The sequence below is a fragment of the Tauraco erythrolophus genome, chromosome Z (assembly GCF_009769465.1).
Source record: "Tauraco erythrolophus isolate bTauEry1 chromosome Z, bTauEry1.pri, whole genome shotgun sequence".
Lineage (NCBI taxonomy): Eukaryota > Metazoa > Chordata > Aves > Musophagiformes > Musophagidae > Tauraco > Tauraco erythrolophus.
Window position 1 is genome coordinate 29,348,861 of NC_141496.1, and position 20,139 is coordinate 29,368,999.

Here is a 20,139-nt window from a genome sequence, read left to right on the forward strand (position 1 = left end):
AAAATGAGAATGTAACTGAATATGTCTCGTAAACATTCTTGGGGTTTTAGCTTTACAAACTACATACACATGTATTCTTAGCACTCGTGTACTTAGAAAGTGGCAAATACTTGAGAACAAAAATCTAGGCAGACTCTGGTAATGCAATACTTAATTATGCCTAAGTGTGTTAAGGAACAGACACAAACTGACGAGATCACGGTTAGAAGTTTCTCACTGTCACACTGTACGCAGAAAGATTAGGTTTCTTATCCCTTGTGCTAGACTGAAGACAGCTTTTACCCATTGCTGTACCTGTTGGCAGATTCTTATGGCAAATCCTGCATTAACCAAGTTCCTATTTAATTTGTTTTCCATTTTTGCCTACCGTCCTATTACCTACGCAGTCGTTTCTAAAACTGAATTCCTGTTTTTACGCTTTAGCGTCCCATGTTAGTATAAGAATGCAACACAGAATGACGTTTGCTATTGGCTTTACGCCACAGCAATTTTAGTGGATATGGACACAACATAAAATATAAAAAACATCCAGACTTGGCAGAGAGAAAGAACATTTCCAAGTCCTAAACATGTGCATGATGATTAATTACGTGCACGAAAGCAGGCGTTTGCAAATTGTGTAAGAAGATAACAAATATGGCTTTTTCAGTATATCTTCCGGAGAGCCATTCAACATTGATTTATTGTGAAATAAAATGTCATGATTTTTTGTGAAATTAATTGTGAAAAAGACCACATTTCTAACCAAGATGCCGAGCATACACTAGTTTTAGGAACACCAAAAGAAAAACTAGTTCTAGCTCCTGAGAATTATCTTCCCTGACGTATTACACCAATCAATAGCTGGTTTTCAGTTGCTCATATTCCTAAAACTACAGACTGTTTTGAAGTGGAATATATAAAAACATAAACAGTTTCTGTGTTCACGATGCAAAATAATGCTAAGAAAATGTTTACAGATAATTCTGGAAATAATGACAAATAAGGGAAAAAAAAAAAGCTTGAAAAGATACTTCACTTTCTTCAGGAGGTACTGGGTAGATGGAGTGGTTCCATAAGTAAGAATTTAATCAACCTGATACAGTTCAAAATCCTAAAATGAGATTCCACAAATCAACTGCAATAAACTGAACTAATAATGCAAAGAATTTGTCAGAAAAAAAGGAGTTTATTTGAAAAACACTCAACAACTGTTATTAAGAAATTACTTTTCCCCTCTACCGTTGCTGTATGTCGCTGTTGAGACGGACATGGGTTCAAGTAGTATTCATTTATTATATAATTAATTCCATCTAACTCTTGTAGGTTCCAGCACACTTCTATACTAATTCTAACAGTGCACGTGTCATAAGCAATCAGGTGATTGGTTAACTACAGCTGTTCACGCGCCTTAGCCTAATGCATGATTGGTGATCACGCGCTCTATATAATCCAAGCCAAATTCATTACATCAGGCAATTAGTGCAAAAACACAGTCCAGTTTCTTATTTTACAGTTCCTCCTTATTTTACAATTCCCTGGCTCTCCCAGCACCTGCAAGTTGTTTTCCATTTCTTCTGTTCAGGGAGTTTTCAGATCTGCAGGGGTACACAGCAATGTCTCCAAGGTCAGTTTCTTCATCTTCTGTCCCAGGATCCACGGACCCGCCGTAGTTTCACACACTCTACATTAACTTATTTACATGTACTATATATACATATACAGAGTTGTAATTTGAATTGTGCATTACTATAATGAATCCATAGAACTATGTAGTATACAACAACTTGGTTTAAGGTTTTGCATTTCTTAGATATAATACAGTCCTTTTTTTTGTCTGAAATTGTCTAAAAATTAAGCATGTTAAGACATGTTATTTCAATTCATTGCTAGCAATTTCCTGTAGACACTGTTATTCACGTTAGTAGAGCATGTAGCCCTTCTACTAGTGGTAGACATTGATTGGCCGCTGCCGTTACTACTGTTAGGGTCCAAAGTCTCTTTACAATTGAAGAGACTGAAAAGTTGTCTCTGATACTGAGAAGAAGCATAGTAGTAAATCAAGGGGTCAATGCAACAGCTAACGCTGCTGATACAAACACAGAGTAGATAGGCGAAGTAGAGATACTCTAAGCTGTTGTCGTAGGAAAAATGGATATAATGAATTAATAGGAGGACGTTTGTTGGTCCAAAGCAAATAACAAAAACAGAAAAAACAGCCACACACAAGAGCAAGGCACGCGTCTTCTTATTCTGTTTTGCAACAATGGTAGAAGAACTAAGACATCGGATGATACACACATAACAGACAGTGGAAATTATAAATGGCACTACAAAAAACACAGAAGAGAAGATGGAGAAGAAGTGGAGGTAATAGCTGTGAAGTTCAGATTCTATTAGCACATCGTGGCAGGTGGTTATATTTAACTTGGGTATTTCCATTGTTTGCTCTCTGATGAGGAAAGGTATAACCCCAGTTATTGCTGCAAGCCATATGACAAAACAAACCAGCGAGGCACGCGTTAATGTACGCCACCCAAGAGCCTGCATGGGATACACCACTGCTAAGAAGCGATCGAAGCTTATGCTGGTCATAAGCATTATTGAACAGTACATGTTACAGTAGAATGCAGCGGTGATGAAACGGCACATTTCAGGTCCAAATCCCCAGTTGTTTCCAGAAAAGTGATAAGCAATCTTAAAAGGAAGCACGCTTACAAACAGGACGTCTGCAAGGGCCAAATTCAGCATGTATACTACAGCTGGCTTTTCAATTTTCATCCTTTTCAGAAACACAAGTATTGCTGTAATGTTCAGAGGGAGACTCAGCACAAGCACTAAGGTGTAAACCGAAGGAACAAACCGCGTCAGCCATGGACTAGTGAGGTATCTTGCTGTTTGCAATGACACTGTTCGTTGTTCACGTAGGAACGATCCAGTCTGATTGGTGGCTCCTGATCCGACTTCTGAGTCATTTTCAGTATCATCTTCAGTAGGTATAGGGTCATCCTCGTGACTTAGGAAAGAGAGCACAAAACTTCTGCCTCGTGGTGTGCTGCTGTTATATGGAGAGGCTGAAAAATAAGGAAGTATAAAGATTAATAAGCAAATATTTACATACTATGGAGAAGGAAAGCTCAGATCATATTAGCAACACAAAAGAATAAGGTTAATTACTGATTCAAAGCACAGACTGTCCACAGATGTTAGTCCAGGCCTTTTTATTTTAGTTCCTGTTACAAGTTTGGGTAAGATGTCCCCTTTGTCTCCTATCGCTTAGCTTGGAAGGTTTTTATGGTAGGGACTCTATCCGTGCTTAAAGACCCAATCTCATCTATGTTATTTTTGTGTCACTTTAACACAAATACAACAGTAACCTTGCCATCATTGAACTTGCTTTGCCAGAACCTTCTTACAGTTTGTAAGAAATGAAGTGCTGGTATTCACACACAAACTTCCTGTTAGAAGTACTTGTCATCAAAATAACAAAAACTTAAAGTGCAACTAAAACATCAAGTTACTGAAATACTTCTGCGTGCTCCAGAGACTTCTTATGCAACTTGACAGCCCCCATCAGGCCAGATGGCAGAAGGCTGCATGCAGTTTCAAAGCGGACGTGGATCAATCTTTTGCACCAGACAGGTAGCCATGGATTGCACTGAAACACTGCCCCAGTTTTACTTATCCTGCCCCACAGTGTGCATCACCGAGGACAGCATGTGTCCAGCGTGCCCTTGGGACACTTCTAGAACCTGCCACTAGTGTTCCCTCTACAGCAGGGTCTTCTGCAGCATGGTTTGGTGGCTGTGACTGAGAAGGAAAGTGTCAGGACAGGATATCATCTCTGCTTTTTGAATGTAGCTGTAATCAGTTAGGAATTTAGCATTACAAACTGTTGAATGCGTGGTATGAGTTTATTTATGTAAAAAAAACCAAACTCTCAAACAAACAACTGAGCTACTTCAGACATTATTTCAGAAAAGTTGTTTGTATGGAGACTTATTTTGGAAGACTTGTCCTTTTCAGCTTCAGCTTAATCTAGTTAGGCACAGGATAAATCAAACACGTTATGGGCAGACAGAAGTGACAAGAGTTACTGCTGCTTAAGTAATCATTCATCTACTTAACTGTGCAACTGATCCTTCGTTGAATCCTAGACAACTAAAATTAAAACGGTGTGTTAGCTTAAATCAGTGAGCTGAAAGTACATAGGTATGATTCACCTAAGATGCTACTTGTTAGAGGCAATTATTTGTTCTACAGTAATTCAACCTCTTTTTTTTTTTTTTAATGCAGATGAGAACAAAAGCCTCTGAAGGAGGCAGATGGCAGAGAGGAGTGGCTGCAGCTTTAAGCAGGGAGTTACCTCCCTTTGTGCACAGGCTGCTAGAGAAAGGCCCTGCCCGGCTTGAATTTTGGTGAAATTCAGACTTGAATTGCGGAGGGTGGGGGAAGATCAGAAGAGTGGTAGGGAAATTTGAGGATTTTTTAAAGCTGCTGTGCTGCACGTATCGTGCTGGTCACAGCAGCAGTCTGGGGGCAGAAGGGACAAAAGAGGGGAAGTGTCTGAGACAAGGGTTTTCATACACAGAATGACTAGCTTGTAACATCTGCAGGCCAGAAAAAAGACGCTAGATGAGGATTTCAGCCTGGGAGCTTGTTACATAGACTGCAGTAGGAACAATCTAGTACTTTTACTGAAACACAAATGCGCAGAAGTATGTGAGATTCAGTGTTTGCACAGAAAGGCACTAAACCAATTTATACAAGGACCTATTCTGCCGTCTAAAAGGGAACACTAACAAAAGGCAAAACTATAGATCTTTAATCTTTTATCTTACTTTAAAAGTTTAGTCCAAGCAGTTGGATGGCTCAAGGACTCAGCCCCTAGTTCAGCAGTTCAGGTGCAGTGCAAGTTACATTTAACACCTCTAACTTCAGCCCGTGGCTGACATCACATAGTTTGGTGATTTCCAGTAATTGACGACCATTGCAATAGAAATCTGTCACAACTGGCACCATCGATATTCATCTCTTTTGGGAGGATTGCAGTTACACTTGAATAAAAAAAACCCTAATTCCTCATGCCCAGAGGCTTGTCTCCATGGTAAAGACATCACTAAGAGCGACAAAATGTCTTGAACAGTACCTCTGGTATCTCTAGTACCTACAAGTTTTATGAATTCAAGACTTTGTGAATATGTATTTTTTCCACTGACATTTCTAAACCAGAAAATTTCTGAAACAGAAGACAATTATGATCCTAGTATCCAAAGGTCTATATGCCCTTCTTGGTTTCTCCACCACTGAAGAACAGTGTGGAGAACCAAGTGAAGAGGTCACATGTTTCCATGTGAGGAAGGCCTAGTTTTGGGGAACACAGATATAAATGGACTTGATGAAAGGGAGGGGAAACCCGTGTCTGGAGTCAGGAACTGTACTGCCAAAGGGACCTCAATGAGATGTGGTAACTGAAGGGCTTCCAGCAAGCACCTCTCATCCCAGTATCCCTGAACTTTGAAAGGCTTTGCTTGCATCACCTCACCTGAGCTAGCACTGCTGCACTGCCTCACTTTGAGGACTAGTGAGCAAACCAGTCAGAGCCACTGACCCTTAATGACTGAGGTTAAGTCACTTAATGTGGAAGTCCTTGGTGGTAACCTGACTCATTTCTCGTCAGTGACTCCTAACTTAGAACAGTATGAAAATATGCTAAAGGAAAAACACACTGATGGGGCCAGTTACCTTTTATTGACTACTGACCTTTGTCTTAGCTATTGCTTATACTTACTTGAACATTGCTAATAATTTTAATTATATGCTGAATTCTTGGAGCTAACTTATTTACAGATTTCTTAGATAAGGGATTTAGAGTCTGCATTACTCCATTATCAGACTTTTCTAAAAGTAGAATCCTATTACAATTATTCAGGAGAAAAAAATTTCATAAATAATTTTTATTTAGTTAAAATTCTCCAGAATAATACTTTAGCTTGGTGAAAACTATGTGTCCTTGTATAAGCAAAGACTTTCTAAGTTCAGAGTTGAACTCAACCTTGATGCTGTTAACAAGCCCTTCGTGCTGTGTCCTGTGCTCAGTCTATGTCTCCACCTTGAACTTGGGTGACATGAGGTACTACTTGAAAGCCAGCTCTATCGGAAAATGCAATGAGATCTCAAACTTGCTATTTCTTTGCCACTTGACAATATAGAGGGCGGGAATTTAAACTTTCATGATGAAATTCAATTTGATTTTAAATTAAAGAGTGATAGCCATGTATCAGTTCTTTTCCTCTGCAAAGCTGCTTTATGTTTGTATGACACAGCATCTGTGTATAAAAAACAATAGTGCATGTAATGCTGTCTGAAAGAGAAAGAAAGGTAGTTACTGGCCTGAGGTTCTGGATTCCTTTTGTGTCAGTGTTTATTTGCAAAAGCCAATGATCAGAGATACATACACAGAAGGGAAGAGGATGATATGATGTCATATTATTTCAAAAGATCTTAATGGACCTTGACAATAAACATAAGGGTCAGTAACGGGAAACAGCCATTACCTATGAGCTGGGAAAGTACAAGACAGCCAATACAGCTTTATTTAAAACTACTCTTACATAGCTACAGCTATGCCAAAATCCGTCAGACGTTCCTCTCTAGCTGTTTTAAAGCTGTAGATATCACTTGTCTAAAACATATTTCACTGCAGCTTAAACAACTTTTGATAATACAAATAATCTGTTAGGAAAACAGAGATGAAGTTTGTATAATGATCTTAAATGTTTAGTCATCCTGTTTTCACTAGGCTGTCATCTGAGTCTTTTGGAAGAGGTTGAACCTGGTGGATTACTATTTTAATGACTAATACTATTCTCATTGCTGATACTACAGAGTTATCAGCTGTATCAAAGTACCTGTAAAATATAAATAGGTGTGAAAGAACAGGAGTAAGAAACTAAGAACAAAGAAAGAGCAGGATAAAACACTGAAGTTTTATCCTTGTGGTGTGCAGTCAGGACACTGAACACCAATAAGGACTTTGAAAGGCAAAAATTACATAGAATCAGTACAATACTCAAATTGCTTGAAGTTTTCTTTTACCACCTTTGGTCCTTGCACTGATTGTCTGAAATTATATAGAAAGCTCAGTAAGTTTGAGATTGTTTGATTTTAACAATCTGTACTGCGCTTGTTTCCATCAAGTACTACATATTGTTGGTCTCATGATAAGCATATGTATATTCTGCTTACTTTGAAAGACACTATTTTATAATGTCCTTTTATTTCTGCTTTCATATGCAAGAAGCTACTGCACATACTGTTCTGTGAAAGGAGAAGTAGAAAGCAAAAAAACTAACAGCTTCAACCAATCTTAAAAAGCACTCTTGAGCTCCGGAAGAAAATTTCAAAGTAGTTTTGTAGACCCGTAAATCTGGACAGGATGTTACAAGCTGGCAATATTCCTGTGCCAAGGGACATTTTTGTGAGGTGGAAGACTAAAGAACAGGCTCCTACTTAAGCCAATTAAATATGTTCCCTCTGTGCTGCTGGACAACAACTAATACCAATTTCTGGGCATTACTGGTGACAGCTGCACCCGTTATCGCTGGCTTATAACAAAAAGTCGGTTTCTCTTATCTCCCCTTTGCATAATCTACAGTGGTAAGCATCTAGAATCTAAATTACTCAGTGGCCCATGTATTAAGTACTCACAGGCAGACTGTGAAGCGCATGCCAGACAAGTTTATAAACAAGGTAAGACACAGTCTTGTAGGACAGATGAAAATTACTTGCTTTTGTAAAAATAAACAATGCATTGTCTTTAAAAAATCTTCTTTAGCCCATATCTCCATTTTTACAGAATTTGTTACTGTATTACACGAGTGATGTAGTGACAATGTGAACACATTTTCCTCAAGTATTGTTTTCTTGCAACCAGACATCTGCTCCTTTTTTCTTTCCTTTCTCAGCCTCTTTCACCACAGGTGCTGGCTTCAAGCAATGATAACATCTCTCTATCCAGCTATCAGTGTCCCAGCGCAGGGAAGTCCGGGCAGGTTCAGACCTCCGCCAGCCACCTCGGCAGCACCAGGTCAGCTAATCTGCCAGCACCAACCTGCTGCCAAGCCATTGCTTTTCACCCACCCTCAGGACCAGCACAGGTCAGTAACGTGGGAGCTGTGGGCATTGAAGGACCAAGGGAAGAGCAGGGGAGAAGCTGCAGGTGCAAGGGCAGAGTAGCCCTGGGGATACAGCAGTGCGCGGGCGATGGGAATTATGTACATTGTGGTGGAAACAAGGAAGGCTATCTGGGACGGTGCCAAAATGATGTCATTACAGTGGGAGCGAGCACAAGGAGAGCAGAAGACACGTTCAGATGGCCAGGCTTTGTTAGTTGTACTGCGCATGAAGTAACTTGTTTTGAATTTTTCTTTTCCTAGTGATGTAATACAGTAACTATTTCAAACACTACTTCCTAAGGAAGCAGCAAATAGTGTAGTTTGAGGTGCTCTTTAATGAAGGCTATAATTGCAAAAGGCAGGAAAACAAGTTTGAATGTTTTCATAAACTGGAAGAATAGCACCCAACCATAGAATCTTTTTTTCTATCATTAACATGTATATTTTGCCTTTTACATCCCCCCCCCCCCTTTTTTTTTCTTAATAAGGACATTTTCCTTAGAATTCCAACATGAACATAGAATCATAGAATCATAGAATGGCATAGGTTGGAAGGGACCTTAGAGATCATCTAATCCAACCTCCCTGTCATGGGCAGGGACACCTCTCAACTAGATCAGGCTATTCAAGGCTCTGTCCAACTTGGCCTTGAACACCTCCAGGGAGGGGGCATCCACAACTTCTCTGGGCAATTTATTCCAAAGTCTTGCCACCCTCGTACTGAAGAATTTCTTCCTAAAATCTAATATAAATCTGTTCTCCACCAACTTAAACCCATTTCCCCTTGTCCTATCAGTGGACACTCTTGTAAACAAAAGTCCCTCCCCAGCCTTCCTGTAGGTTCCCTTCAGGTATTGGAAGGCAGCTATTAGGTCCCCCCGAAGTCTTCTCTTTTCAAGGCTGAACAATCCCTGCTCCCGCAACGTGTCCGATCTCTTCATTCTCACTTGTCCTTGAGTCAAAAAGTTGTTTAGCTAAAATTATTTGCCCATCTCTGATACTTCCCTCGCAGCAAAATTACAAACAGTAGCTCTGTCCCCTTTCAGTCTTAATTTTAATAGACAAAATATGCCATGCTCTGAAATTTCCCCTTAGCTGTTCATCTAATCGGCACTTTTCTGTATGTAGAGCTTGAACTGAGTCTTCCCAGCAGGCATCTCATAGGGCTAAGTTATTTGTACAGCATCACTATGATCACTATGCGATTGAAATAAACATTAAACTAAATTTTACAGAAAAAAACATTGCTAGTCTCTAAATGTGTGATCTTGCCCAGTGTACTGTTGCACCTCTACCAGTAACCAAGAGATTACATGCATGCATGTCTTCTCTTACCTTCTTCCCCTCAGCTTCTGCACTGGCAGACAAGCTGTGAGCTAGATGCATCCATGGTCTCACCAGTCACAGTTGCTATTAGTGCTATTTCTAATCGAAAAACTATGAAGGTCATTTACTTGGGGCAGATATTCTGAAGTATTTTGTCGTGGCAGATCTTCAAAACTTTGCGCTACCTACAAACTCAGCTGGCGCTCTGTCTTCTGAAGTTGTTAACGAAAGGCAATGCCAGTTTTTTAAGGAAGTTCACCAGCATGTCTCACCAGCCCGGTCACTTCTTTCCATCATAACCTGCTATTGCCCAGCTGCCTCCTTAGCGATGGGACAACCATAAACCACTCTTCACCATCAATAACCTTACCTGTGACATTGTGTCTTTCTCAGATCTATGTGCTTCAGATCTGTGACCTCTACCCTTATTAAAAAAAAAACAGTTTTCAAAAAGCGTGTCTGACGCTGCTTTACCCGGGCTGACTTCACGTTTTAGCGTGTTCTCGTGCCGCTGCTACGAGAACGAACCTAGAGCAGCCTTTCACAAGGCCAAAAACTCGCTCCAAAGCTCCGAACAAAACTCCAAAGCGGGAGACCCTTGACGTGTCTACGAGCGGGAGAAGGATGCTGTGGGCTAACGCGCACTTTGTTCACTTCCCTCTGCCGCGGCGCCCGGCTCTGGCCTCGCTGCCAACGCAAACGGCGCTGCCGCCGCCCGCCAACTCGCCGGGCGGCCGAGCTCCTCGCCGGGCGACCCCCGGACCGCGCCGCCGCCGCCTCCCCGGGGACCCTACCCGGGAGGGGAGCGCTCGGGCCCGGCAGGGCTGGGGGCGCCCCTCCCCGCCCCGCCCCTCCCCTCCGGTCCCCCGGCAGCTCCCCCGCGAGGGGCGGGGGCGGCGACTCACCGGCGCGGGTCGCGGCGGCGGCGGGCGGCGGGCGGGCGCAGCCGAGGACCGCCAGGGCGCAGAGCAGCGCGGGCAGTGCCCGCGGCCCCATGGCCACGGCGCCGGCGGCGGGCCGGGCCGCGGGAAGCTCCCTCCGCTCCCTCCGTCCAGCTCACGGGGACGCGAGTGCAGCAGAGGCGCGGCGGATGGCAACCGCTGGGAGGCTGGGGCTGGGGCTGGGCAAGGGCCGCCCCGCGGCCGCCGAGGCTTCCTCCGGCGGCAAGGAAGGCGGGAGCGCTTTCCTGCCGCGCCGGCCCGGCGGAGCGGGGGGGGGGGGGGGCTGCTGCGCGCCGGCCGCTCACCGCCCGCCGCGGGGGCGGGGAGGCGAGCCGGGCCTCGGCGGCACCGGGAGGGGAAGGGAGGGCAGAGCCTGCCGCCCCCGCCGCACAGCAGCCCGGCCAGGAGCCCCAGCGCGGCAGAAACGTCGGCGGAAGGAGGTGGCAGCCAGCTGAGAAATGGGACGGGGGGGCGGTGGGCTCGGGCAGGAGGTACAGAACAAAGGGTTATTCTCGAGGGATTGTTCTAAGCTAGGTTTGCCAAATTTTGTTTGTGCAATCCAAATTGCTGATGGCCCACAGGAGCACAGTTACAGGGCCGGCTGAAATATCTGCATTACTTATAATTGAAAGATCATGTTCATTCAGAAAAGCTCCTTCACATGTAGATCTGCTTTATATAAAGTAGACGACACCAAAGCTTGCTTGTGTTGCATGAGTCCTGTAAGCTGGCAGCTCTACAAATGCAGGACAACCTAAAAGTGGTTCATTACCCAGCTTTGCAGTCCTAGCGTCTGTTCTTGCAAGACCCTTGAGGAAGTGATGCCATTCCTGAACTCGAGTCCCATCTGTCTTGGACAGAAGAGCTGGATCTGTCCCTCGGAGCTGTTTGTGAATCAAGCTGGTTGAAGTGAAACCTGTATGAAAGCTGCAGAGGAAAATATTTTGGTAACTTTGCAGCTGTTATTTAGGCACGTTTCTTTGAAAATACTTACTCCACTGGTGGTTTGTGACCTTTGTATTTTTAAGGCCTATAACACAGTCAAAAGCTTTACCAGTGGATGCTCTTTGGTTTGCTAGAGTGTACTGACCCATCCTCAACTGTCTATCCTGTTTACAGCAATATAGACAAAAAAAAAGGGGGGGTGGAGAAGCTCCATTTGGAACTTGTTCATAGGTATGAAGTGTTTCTTCATGGATGTGTATGTATTACTGCAGAAGCACTGACCTTTCCTCTTAACTGAGGGTAAAACCCATGCAAAATAAATACTCCTGATCACAAGTACTGGTTCCCAGTAAGTTCTACATCTTTACTATGTTCTTTCAGCGATCCAATCACTTGCTACCTGGTACAGCTGACTCCAATTCTTGTAGAGCAAGGGTAAGTAATAAATACAAGTTTCACAGCTGTCCAGCCTTTCTACAGTTCTACCATCCCAAACACACTAGAGAACCCACACAAAACACCTTATACTTAATAATGAACTATTCTTCTTCATCTGTTTAGAAAATATCTTAATGAGAGATAATTTCTTTTCATCTATTTGAGAGAGAAAGTGAAGCTATTCTTGGTCATTCCTGTGGTCTCACAGCTCTGTAAACATACCCAAAGGTAATGCTTAAGAATTTCCAAACCTAAAATAGAAATAAAATAAATATTAGTCTTTCTTAAAATAAATGTGTATTTGTAAATGTTATACCAGACCTCAGAGAAGTATACATTTTCAATATCTGTTTTTCTTAAATTTCCAGAAGACTTAACCAGTGGGTCAGTGTTTGAGGGACAAACCAGTGTACAGATTTTGTGAAAGATATGTAGGGAATCTCAGATTGTACTTGCACGGAGTTCCTTAGTTATAGATATAAGGAAGTCATAGGGCTACATCCTTTCCTCTTTGTAAATTAGATTATAGATTACTATAAATATAGCAAGTAAATATAGCAAGTGAAGAACTCCCCCTCCCCCCATGTTTGTTAAATTTTCTATCTGCATATAGGAATCAAATTTAAGTTAATTTTTGTATTCTGTGGTTATACAAGTCAGCTTGCTGCTTTATCTCTAAACAAACTGATTGTAATGGAAATGAACAGTTCATGACTTCTAAAGCTTTTACCAGTTGCCACTTTTTAATTCCACTTCTTGCACCTTTTTCTGAGCTTTGTTTTTTTGGCAGAAGCATGTCACAGGACAAAACTTCATTCCTGTTGAACTCTCTAGGGTCTACCAAAAAGGCTACAACTATCTAGTGAGGTTGATACATCATTACCGTTTGGGGCAGAAGCTTTCTTTCTGCTGTAATACACAGATTAACTTGGTGCGTGCCTGAAGTCGGCAGTTACTGCTCAAAGAGGGTAAGGTTAGAAGCATTTCGGGCAAAATCAGTCCTCCAGAAAGAGGGTTGTCTATCTAGTTACCAGCATTTTGAAATCAGATGTGACCATCACTCTTTGAATTTGCTGTTAGAAGGAAGTTTGTTGTGTTGCTCCTCTATTCTTTTAAAAAAAGATAGTAAAGAAGGTGGTTTGCAGATAAACCCAAAGTGAAACAGAACAAAGCTATTGCTTGTGATGTTGTTTCTGCTTGGCCAAAGAAGAAAGTCCCATCAGAACGGGTAAGTTCCAAAAGTTAGCTGCCAAGCACTCTTAGACAACTCTGAAGACATGCAGTAGAAAAATGCAGACTGCAGGGCTAGCAGTCTTAAGACTGTTGACTAGTAGAATTTCTTTTCACTACCGCTGGCTGGTTAAGGAAGACAAAGTTGAGAGACAGGCAAGTCGTTCAAGGAAAGATGCGTTTTCTCCTATAGTTGCAACTGATGTCTGGGCTCTGTTCAGCTGCGCTGGCTTTTTCCTCAGGTTTTGCATCAGCAATGCAAATCTTTCCACAAGACCATTTCATGAATGAATGAAACTGGTTTCATCAAGACCTATTCTGGTTCTGAAGACCCTAAATTGCAGCTTACAGAAGCCTCCAAAAAGCCCCTCTCTTTTGTTGTATTTAGTAGCTGTCAGCAGCATAGGACAACAGTGGGCAGGCACAGAATTGCTTTGCTTGTTTGCACGGTACTTGGTACTACTGTCAATCCTGTGTTTAGGTACGAATCATTGTGGCCAGTCCTGTTTAGCAGCATTCATTATTTGTTCAGTGACAAGGCCCTAAACTGAATTAAGAAAAAAACTTCTAAAGGAGTATAGAGAAATTAAATGGAAATTACTCTTTGATGTGCACTAGAAGAGCAGGAAGCCCAAGAAATAGTTGGAAAAGGTGAGTGCTAGCACACAGACAACACCTTTCATATGTGTCATTACCTGGGAACCAAACAAGCTTTCCTAAGCCTGTGTAGATCAGGAAATAACTGAGGAAGATATTGTTCACATTAGAACTAAGCAGTCAATAGATGTGTCAAGCATGTTATGCAAAACAGCATATTCAGGAGTGACTTACTCCCACAAAGGGTGTGGGGCTCTAGTATGTTTCACCAGCAGAACTCCAGGCTTTTGACACATTACCTTAAAGGTCTGGTCTTAGGATCAACGTCCCACCTTGTGCAGACTTAACTGCTCAGCTAGAATTTGTCAAAAATATGTAGGGTTTAGTCAAGTCTGTTACAAATAAAAAGGTGAAACAAAAGATTATGAGTTTAATTCATATTCAAGTATAAATCCCCTTTGGAATTAAAAGTGAAAAGTGTGTGCTGCTTTCATCTTTCCATCCAGCTATTTTAAGTGAACCAGGATATTAATGCTGCAGCATTTATGTCATGCTAAAATGGCTTATACATAATTAGCTAGAAGAAAAATGGATGTGTGTAGGAGCTGTTTATCTTTTTATTAGGGATATTAGCTGTTTTAAAGTAGTCAAGTGTTCAAAATTAACGCCATGAATAAATGAGTATCTCTAGTAAGTGTAATAATTTTTTCAGCTTGTATAATACCGCAGGTCAGTACACCAACTAAACTCATAGTCTATATATCTGTCACTGATTTTACAGTGTTTTATTCCACCTTCAGAATTAATATTTGTTAAATATTAGCTTTTACAATGCATTCCAGAATGCCTCACTGTCCATCTTTTAAAGTGTTTGTCACAAGGAAAGTGAGTAGGAAATATTTTCTCATGGTTTTTGTATTTATCGCATTACCTACTGTACATGCTTTTGCTCTGTAGATATAATTGGTAGTTCATCAGCAAAATCATCATCACATTCAATGACATAAAGGCCATGAAGTCTTTGCTGCTGAGCGACTTTCCCAAACTGTACTGTGAGGACAGCCAAGCTTAATTAGATTCAGTTTTGTAAAAGCACTGAAAGAAGTTCTTTCACTACCATCTGGTTTGCTGCTTTAATGACTCCTTTAAATGAAATTTAAGAACCCAGTCAGTTTAATTAGGTAATGTTTATTTTACATAGAACAATCTCCAAAGAATATTAAAAAAAAATCTAAATACTGATTTTATTGCATTTATTTTCTTACAAAAAAGACAGACAGGCACAATTTATGTATTCAAATACTTCGAACTGAACAATAACTCTTCACTGTTCAGATTTCCCCAATACCACTCCGAAGGCTGTGAAAGTAGAAAATGTCGTTTTACACGAGGCAGTAGTGCATTTAGTAGGAATGAATCACAAAATATATTTTTGTACAGTAAGACGTTATTGTCACTTTATAATTACCTATAAAATTTTTTGAATTGCACAATAAGTTTGCTTTACAATTGACAACTGCCAGAAAATAGGCTTAGTATGTAACTAAATATTTGCCCGAACTATCCCTTAGAAACAAATGAGGATTTCTTTTGGTAAATACTTAAAGTCTAATAAGAACTATATTATATATCTGAGGTCATTTAAAAATGTTTTAATAGGAAGAGGTTTATATATTCAACTAAATTCAATTTCTGCCTACCTTAAAATCCACACAACCACAATAGCTGAGTGTCCTAAACAATATTTTGATTTGAAAGTACCAACACCAATGAAATCTGGAACTGTTTAAATTAACCTATTTCGTATTTTTCTGCTCATTATCAATGCTGAAAAGGCACAGTGTACATTCCTCTGAACATTTGGTGTTTCAGTTATTTTCTTTAAAGTCAAAAAGCGTCAAACGACAAAGTTCAAACAAATGTTTAAAAGCGAAAAAATACTGAATAGACTTCCCACTGACGGACGCAGTCCATGATATCTGAAGACACTCATTTTCCATAGAACTTCTTATTCAACAAGAATATGAGCAAATTCACATTCACTTTAGCTTTATCGAACATTTTCATTACTGCCACACCTTCATACTGCATCTGAAGCAAATCCTGAAGTAATCAGAAATAAAATCATTAGTCTCTGAATCCATACCTTACAGCAAAAAGATGGGGTCATTTTCATCATGTGATAGCCATCTCAAACTCCAGGTCCTTCACAATTTAAATAATTACAAGCAACTATATTGGATAAATGTAGAAAACATTACATGTTCTCTAGATCCAAAACTGTAGACTGTCAGTAACAGCAAACCAGAAGAGATACTGTTTACTGTGTATTTTCATTTTCTCTTGGTATTTGCTGCCTGCCACTGAACTAACATGGCTTTTGGTTTCATGCAGTTGCCCTAATATAAACATTAACATAACTCTGTGCCCAGCATCCTACAGAAGTTATATAGTTATTCCCAACATGATCTGCTGTTCTGTGCTGATTGAGTAGTTCATGAATACATATTGAAAAGTCTGAAATAGTGTATGTTTAAAGGAAATGCAACTGTGACTATATAGCAAAGTAACAAAATTAGAACTCTACCTGGAAATGGAGCTGCACTTTTTCCATCTCAACCCCCAAAAATTTTGCTTTGATTTCAAAGTCACCCACTTCTTCTCCAGGTGTGATATCAAACATTACGTTCTTAAACCTCGAAACAAAAAGAATGGTAATTGATTATATATGCTGCACGGTTTTATATAGTCCAGAGAGAGTTTTTGGGAGAACACCTGCAGAACACAGAAACTTTTGACTGTAAGCAGTGTAAATGCTGTCGAATGAACTACTCCATCCCTACTGCAATGTCTTCTTGGAGACTTTCTGGTGTACATATAGTATGGAATATAGAGCTCTCAAGTCTTTTATATTGGAAAAAAAATGGGCTGTGGGAAGTTCAGGGAATAAAGATAATCAAGCATTCACAACATCGAAACAGAGTAGCTGTATTTTCCTTCTGCCACACCTGAAAGTCTCCTTGCAGGTGCATACACACTCTTCCCTGGTTTCAGTATGCCTCATGTGGCCTCCCCTGCCTGGTGAACCCATCTGGAAAAAAATCACAACCTGGAGAACTTTTTTCCATGCAGAAGACAGATGGAAGGGTGCAGAGGATGGAAGATTTTCACTACAGTGACCTCAAAATGGATGGGTACAAAGGGGATGTTAAAACACCACATCCATTCACTTTGCCGTAGTGAGGAAGTGCAGAAAACCAGGTTTTTTGCTTAGTTATATGAAAGTGATTGGTCAGTAAATGAAAAAATTAACTGCTACAACTGCTTAACAAGTCAGTCACAAGCAGTGAGTGGGCTGCTGGATTTGTACTGTTTCCATCTAAGCTAGTGCCAAAATAGGCTTGTTCAAATATTTTCCTAAGGTAGTCATATAGCAAGGAACAAGGGAAAAAATCAATTATGGCAATTAGGCTTTATCATTCTTCTGAATGTAAAAGTCTGAGGTAATTTCAGGTGTGGCACAGGAAATTGTGAAGATTTCTTTTAACAAAAGCCAGGCCCCTTAAGAAGCTGTTGATTAGAAAGTGCTCTGAATTGTTTTATACCACACTTACTGGTTGGTTTGAAGATCTTCAATTTCTAGGATGACACCTTTTTCATGCAGTCTTGCAGCTGTGTACTTTAATGAGGCCTGCTTCATTTTTTTGCTTCCCTTCACCTCTTCTTTTCCATCTAGTTTAATTGACCTTCGTGAATTTCTGGAAAGAGAACAAGAAAAATGATGTTTGGTTTATTTACCAGGTCTTTTATACTTCAGCTGCTCTTCTAGCCATATTTAGCTTTCCTTCACTCTTTGCCTTCTTGAACTGCTATTAATTCTTGAACAGAACTAGCATTCAAAACAAATCTAAGAATTAGAGGGATTTTTAGCACGCAGTGAATAGTCTAAACATTTTGACAATGATGTTTTAGCGCTTGTTTAAACTCTATTGCGAAGAGTAACCCTGATCCAAAAGAGGCCACAGTTGTCATTTTAAAATAGTGATTTGTAAGCATACATTGACATACATGTTAAATAATGTTACTCGTTAGAGTTCATTTTCAAATCAATGAGGTATGCACCAGGAAAGCTCCTGTTCATGTCAGTTAAATGGTTTCATTTTGACACTTCTGTGGCATTGGCAGGAAGGCTTGCTCTCAAGTAACTGCATCATACCTGAAAAGTAAAATTCTGCAGTCATTTATTTCCCCCTTTTCCATTCTAAAGGGAAAATCCAGTCCCTTCCAGTGAAGGAAGAAAATCATGAATTACTTCCCAAAGCTGCATGACTTCGAAGCATGCTAATGTATCTGCAAAGTAGCACCAATTAAATATATTGAAAATGCGCATACATCTCAGGCCTCTTTCTGTAATGCAGCTTTAACTAAATGTAAGGCTTTACTTCCGAGGTTTTGACTCAGGTCACAGTGACAACTCCCATGGACATTTTCATCTGTGGATTGTCAATCCATTGAAATCAAAACTTTCAACTACAGATTACCACCTGCTCTCCCCTCCTGATAAAACACACTGAAATATTAAAAGACAAGAAGACTCAACTCACTTTCTTGTTAAGTTGTCTAAACAAGTTTTAATATAGGTGTTGTAATAATCAATTTGTTCTTCATAAAATGCTGTCTTGGAGTTAAGTGCATTCAAAGTCTGCTGGAGTTTCACCAATTCAGCTTTTCGATGATGTCTGTATCTTCTTTGATTCCGGATATCCTAAATAAATTTATTAATGTAATTGATTTATTAATTTAATATTTTTAAAAGTCTCCACTTATTACCATTCAAACATGTAATTACACAACCTAACTTAATCACTGGGAGAAGGCATGAACTGTTATGTTAGTTCTCACAGGCACGATACCAGTAGTGAGTACTACAGTTTACATGACTGTATGGAAGACAACAATCACATTGCTACTCATGTATACAAGTGGTGGTATCTTGAACTCTGCTGTGGTCTCCAAGGCGCAGAATCATAGAACGGTTTGGGTTGGAAGGAATCTTAAAGATCACCTAGTTCCAACACTCCTGTCATGGGCAGGGACACCTTCCACTAGATCAAGTTGCTCAATCAGGCATGACAGACACAGAAGTCATAGGGAAGACATTGTCTTCATCATATAAATAGAAGCTTTCAGAGCTAGCTTGTGGTGAGATGCCTAGGAAAAGAGACCTTGGGATTCTACTAGGTAAGAGCTCGCTACTGCTAAACTAGAACTTGTGTTGAGTTGAGGTAGTTGAAAGTAAAATAAAAGCAACTTCCAGTCCTAAAGCTCCATCCCAATCTTCAGATTGTTTTAAATGCTCAAAACAAAGCTTCTGGGCTTATAGATTAGAAAAAGAAAAAGAGGGTACTGAATATTTATGTAGAATAGTTTTGGCTCAAGTAGAAGCCAATGCAGACAACTGAAATGAGCAGGGCTTTAAAATTGCACTTCAGAGTAGGTGCAACAAGACACATACTTAATTATATTATAGACTTAGCTCACGTGAGTAATTAACTCATTTATATATATCAAATATATTTGCGAGTTTTAAAAAATATCTATTCATAATACGTAAATCGCTCGTGAGCTATGAGAAATTTACTCATGAGTAATTAAAGATAATTCAATATTACTCATGAGTGATTAAAGATAATCCAATGCTTTAAGCTTCTTACAGCCAGTATTGGGTGTGGCTTTGGAACAGGATCTGCCGATTCGCACCCAACAGGCCTGGTGCTTTATCAACGCCAGGATGGGCACTGCATTGGCCCGTTATTCTTCTTGTGTTCTGCCCAGCCATGGCAGATCAATGTTAATTCCAATCAGAGAGTGTTCTGGGGTTTTCAAAGTCTTTTTAAGTCTTACTAAAGCTACGCTAATTATTAATTGAATGCTGATAGGTAATTCTGATTCCTTTTAAAATGTAAGAAGCTATATTGAAACGCATTGTACTGGAGAAATTAAAACAGCATCAATATCAAACCTGGATAACAAAGCCTAGAGTTGTATGTTATTCAGTTCAGGTCATTACGCATAAGAGTACTATCTTTCACTTATTTTATGAGCAAACAAAGATGATTTGTTTCCTATGTGGATACTTCAGCGATTCAGTGTAGCATTTTCTGGAAAATGTATATTGTACAGTTTTAGCTGGAATGGATTTAGGCTAGTTGCTTAAAACTCATTGATACACAGGGAAGCATGTTCCATTTACCTTAGCGATCTCATTTATAATTTCTTGGTACTTAGTTGCTGAAGACACTAATCCTGCTTGTTCCAGTGTCCGTAGATTTCTCTGAATTTTCCTTTTCTTTTGTTCTATTGGTAGCTGCCCATCTTCAAATATAGACTGACTGTGCTTCATTTTCTCTGGAGCTTTGGAATCTAAGATGGCCCGTTTTTCTACAAGTTTCAAGTGCTCAGACTCCTGGATCAAAAAAAAAGTCCAGAAGACTTATTTTCCAGCT

General features: G+C 40.3%; 2 protein-coding genes across 5 annotated transcripts in view; both read right to left on the bottom strand.

Annotated features, from left to right (window-relative positions):
* Positions 1–1,216: 1,216 nt before the first annotated feature.
* F2R (coagulation factor II thrombin receptor) lies at positions 1,217–10,478 on the bottom strand. 2 transcript variants are annotated; one of them, XM_086629439.1, is made up of 2 exons: positions 10,394–10,478; positions 1,217–3,053 (listed from the first exon to the last, which is right to left on the bottom strand). In XM_086629439.1, exons 1-2 carry the CDS (start codon positions 10,476–10,478, stop codon positions 1,858–1,860), a joined length of 1,281 nt encoding a protein of 426 aa, XP_086485565.1. In that variant the 3' UTR covers positions 1,217–1,857. The 2 variants fall into 2 exon arrangements, with proteins under 2 accessions (XP_086485565.1, XP_086485564.1); XM_086629438.1 differs by having other exon boundaries at positions 10,388–10,478.
* A 4,894-nt stretch (positions 10,479–15,372) lies between these two features.
* IQGAP2 (IQ motif containing GTPase activating protein 2) overlaps positions 15,373–20,139 on the bottom strand; it is a 113,675-nt gene continuing 108,908 nt past the window's right edge. For 2 of the 3 annotated variants that reach the window (XM_086630062.1, XM_086630063.1), the window contains exons 33-37: positions 19,887–20,099; positions 18,238–18,398; positions 17,248–17,379; positions 16,221–16,329; positions 15,373–15,736 (exon numbers count right to left, since the gene is read on the bottom strand). In XM_086630062.1, the coding sequence (XP_086486188.1) occupies positions 15,623–15,736; positions 16,221–16,329; positions 17,248–17,379; positions 18,238–18,398; positions 19,887–20,099 (729 nt within the window). In that variant the 3' untranslated portion in view covers positions 15,373–15,622. Of the gene's footprint in view, positions 15,737–16,220; positions 16,330–17,247; positions 17,392–18,237; positions 18,399–19,886; positions 20,100–20,139 lie in introns of all 3 variants that reach the window. The other variant, XM_086630061.1, reaches the window with a different exon arrangement.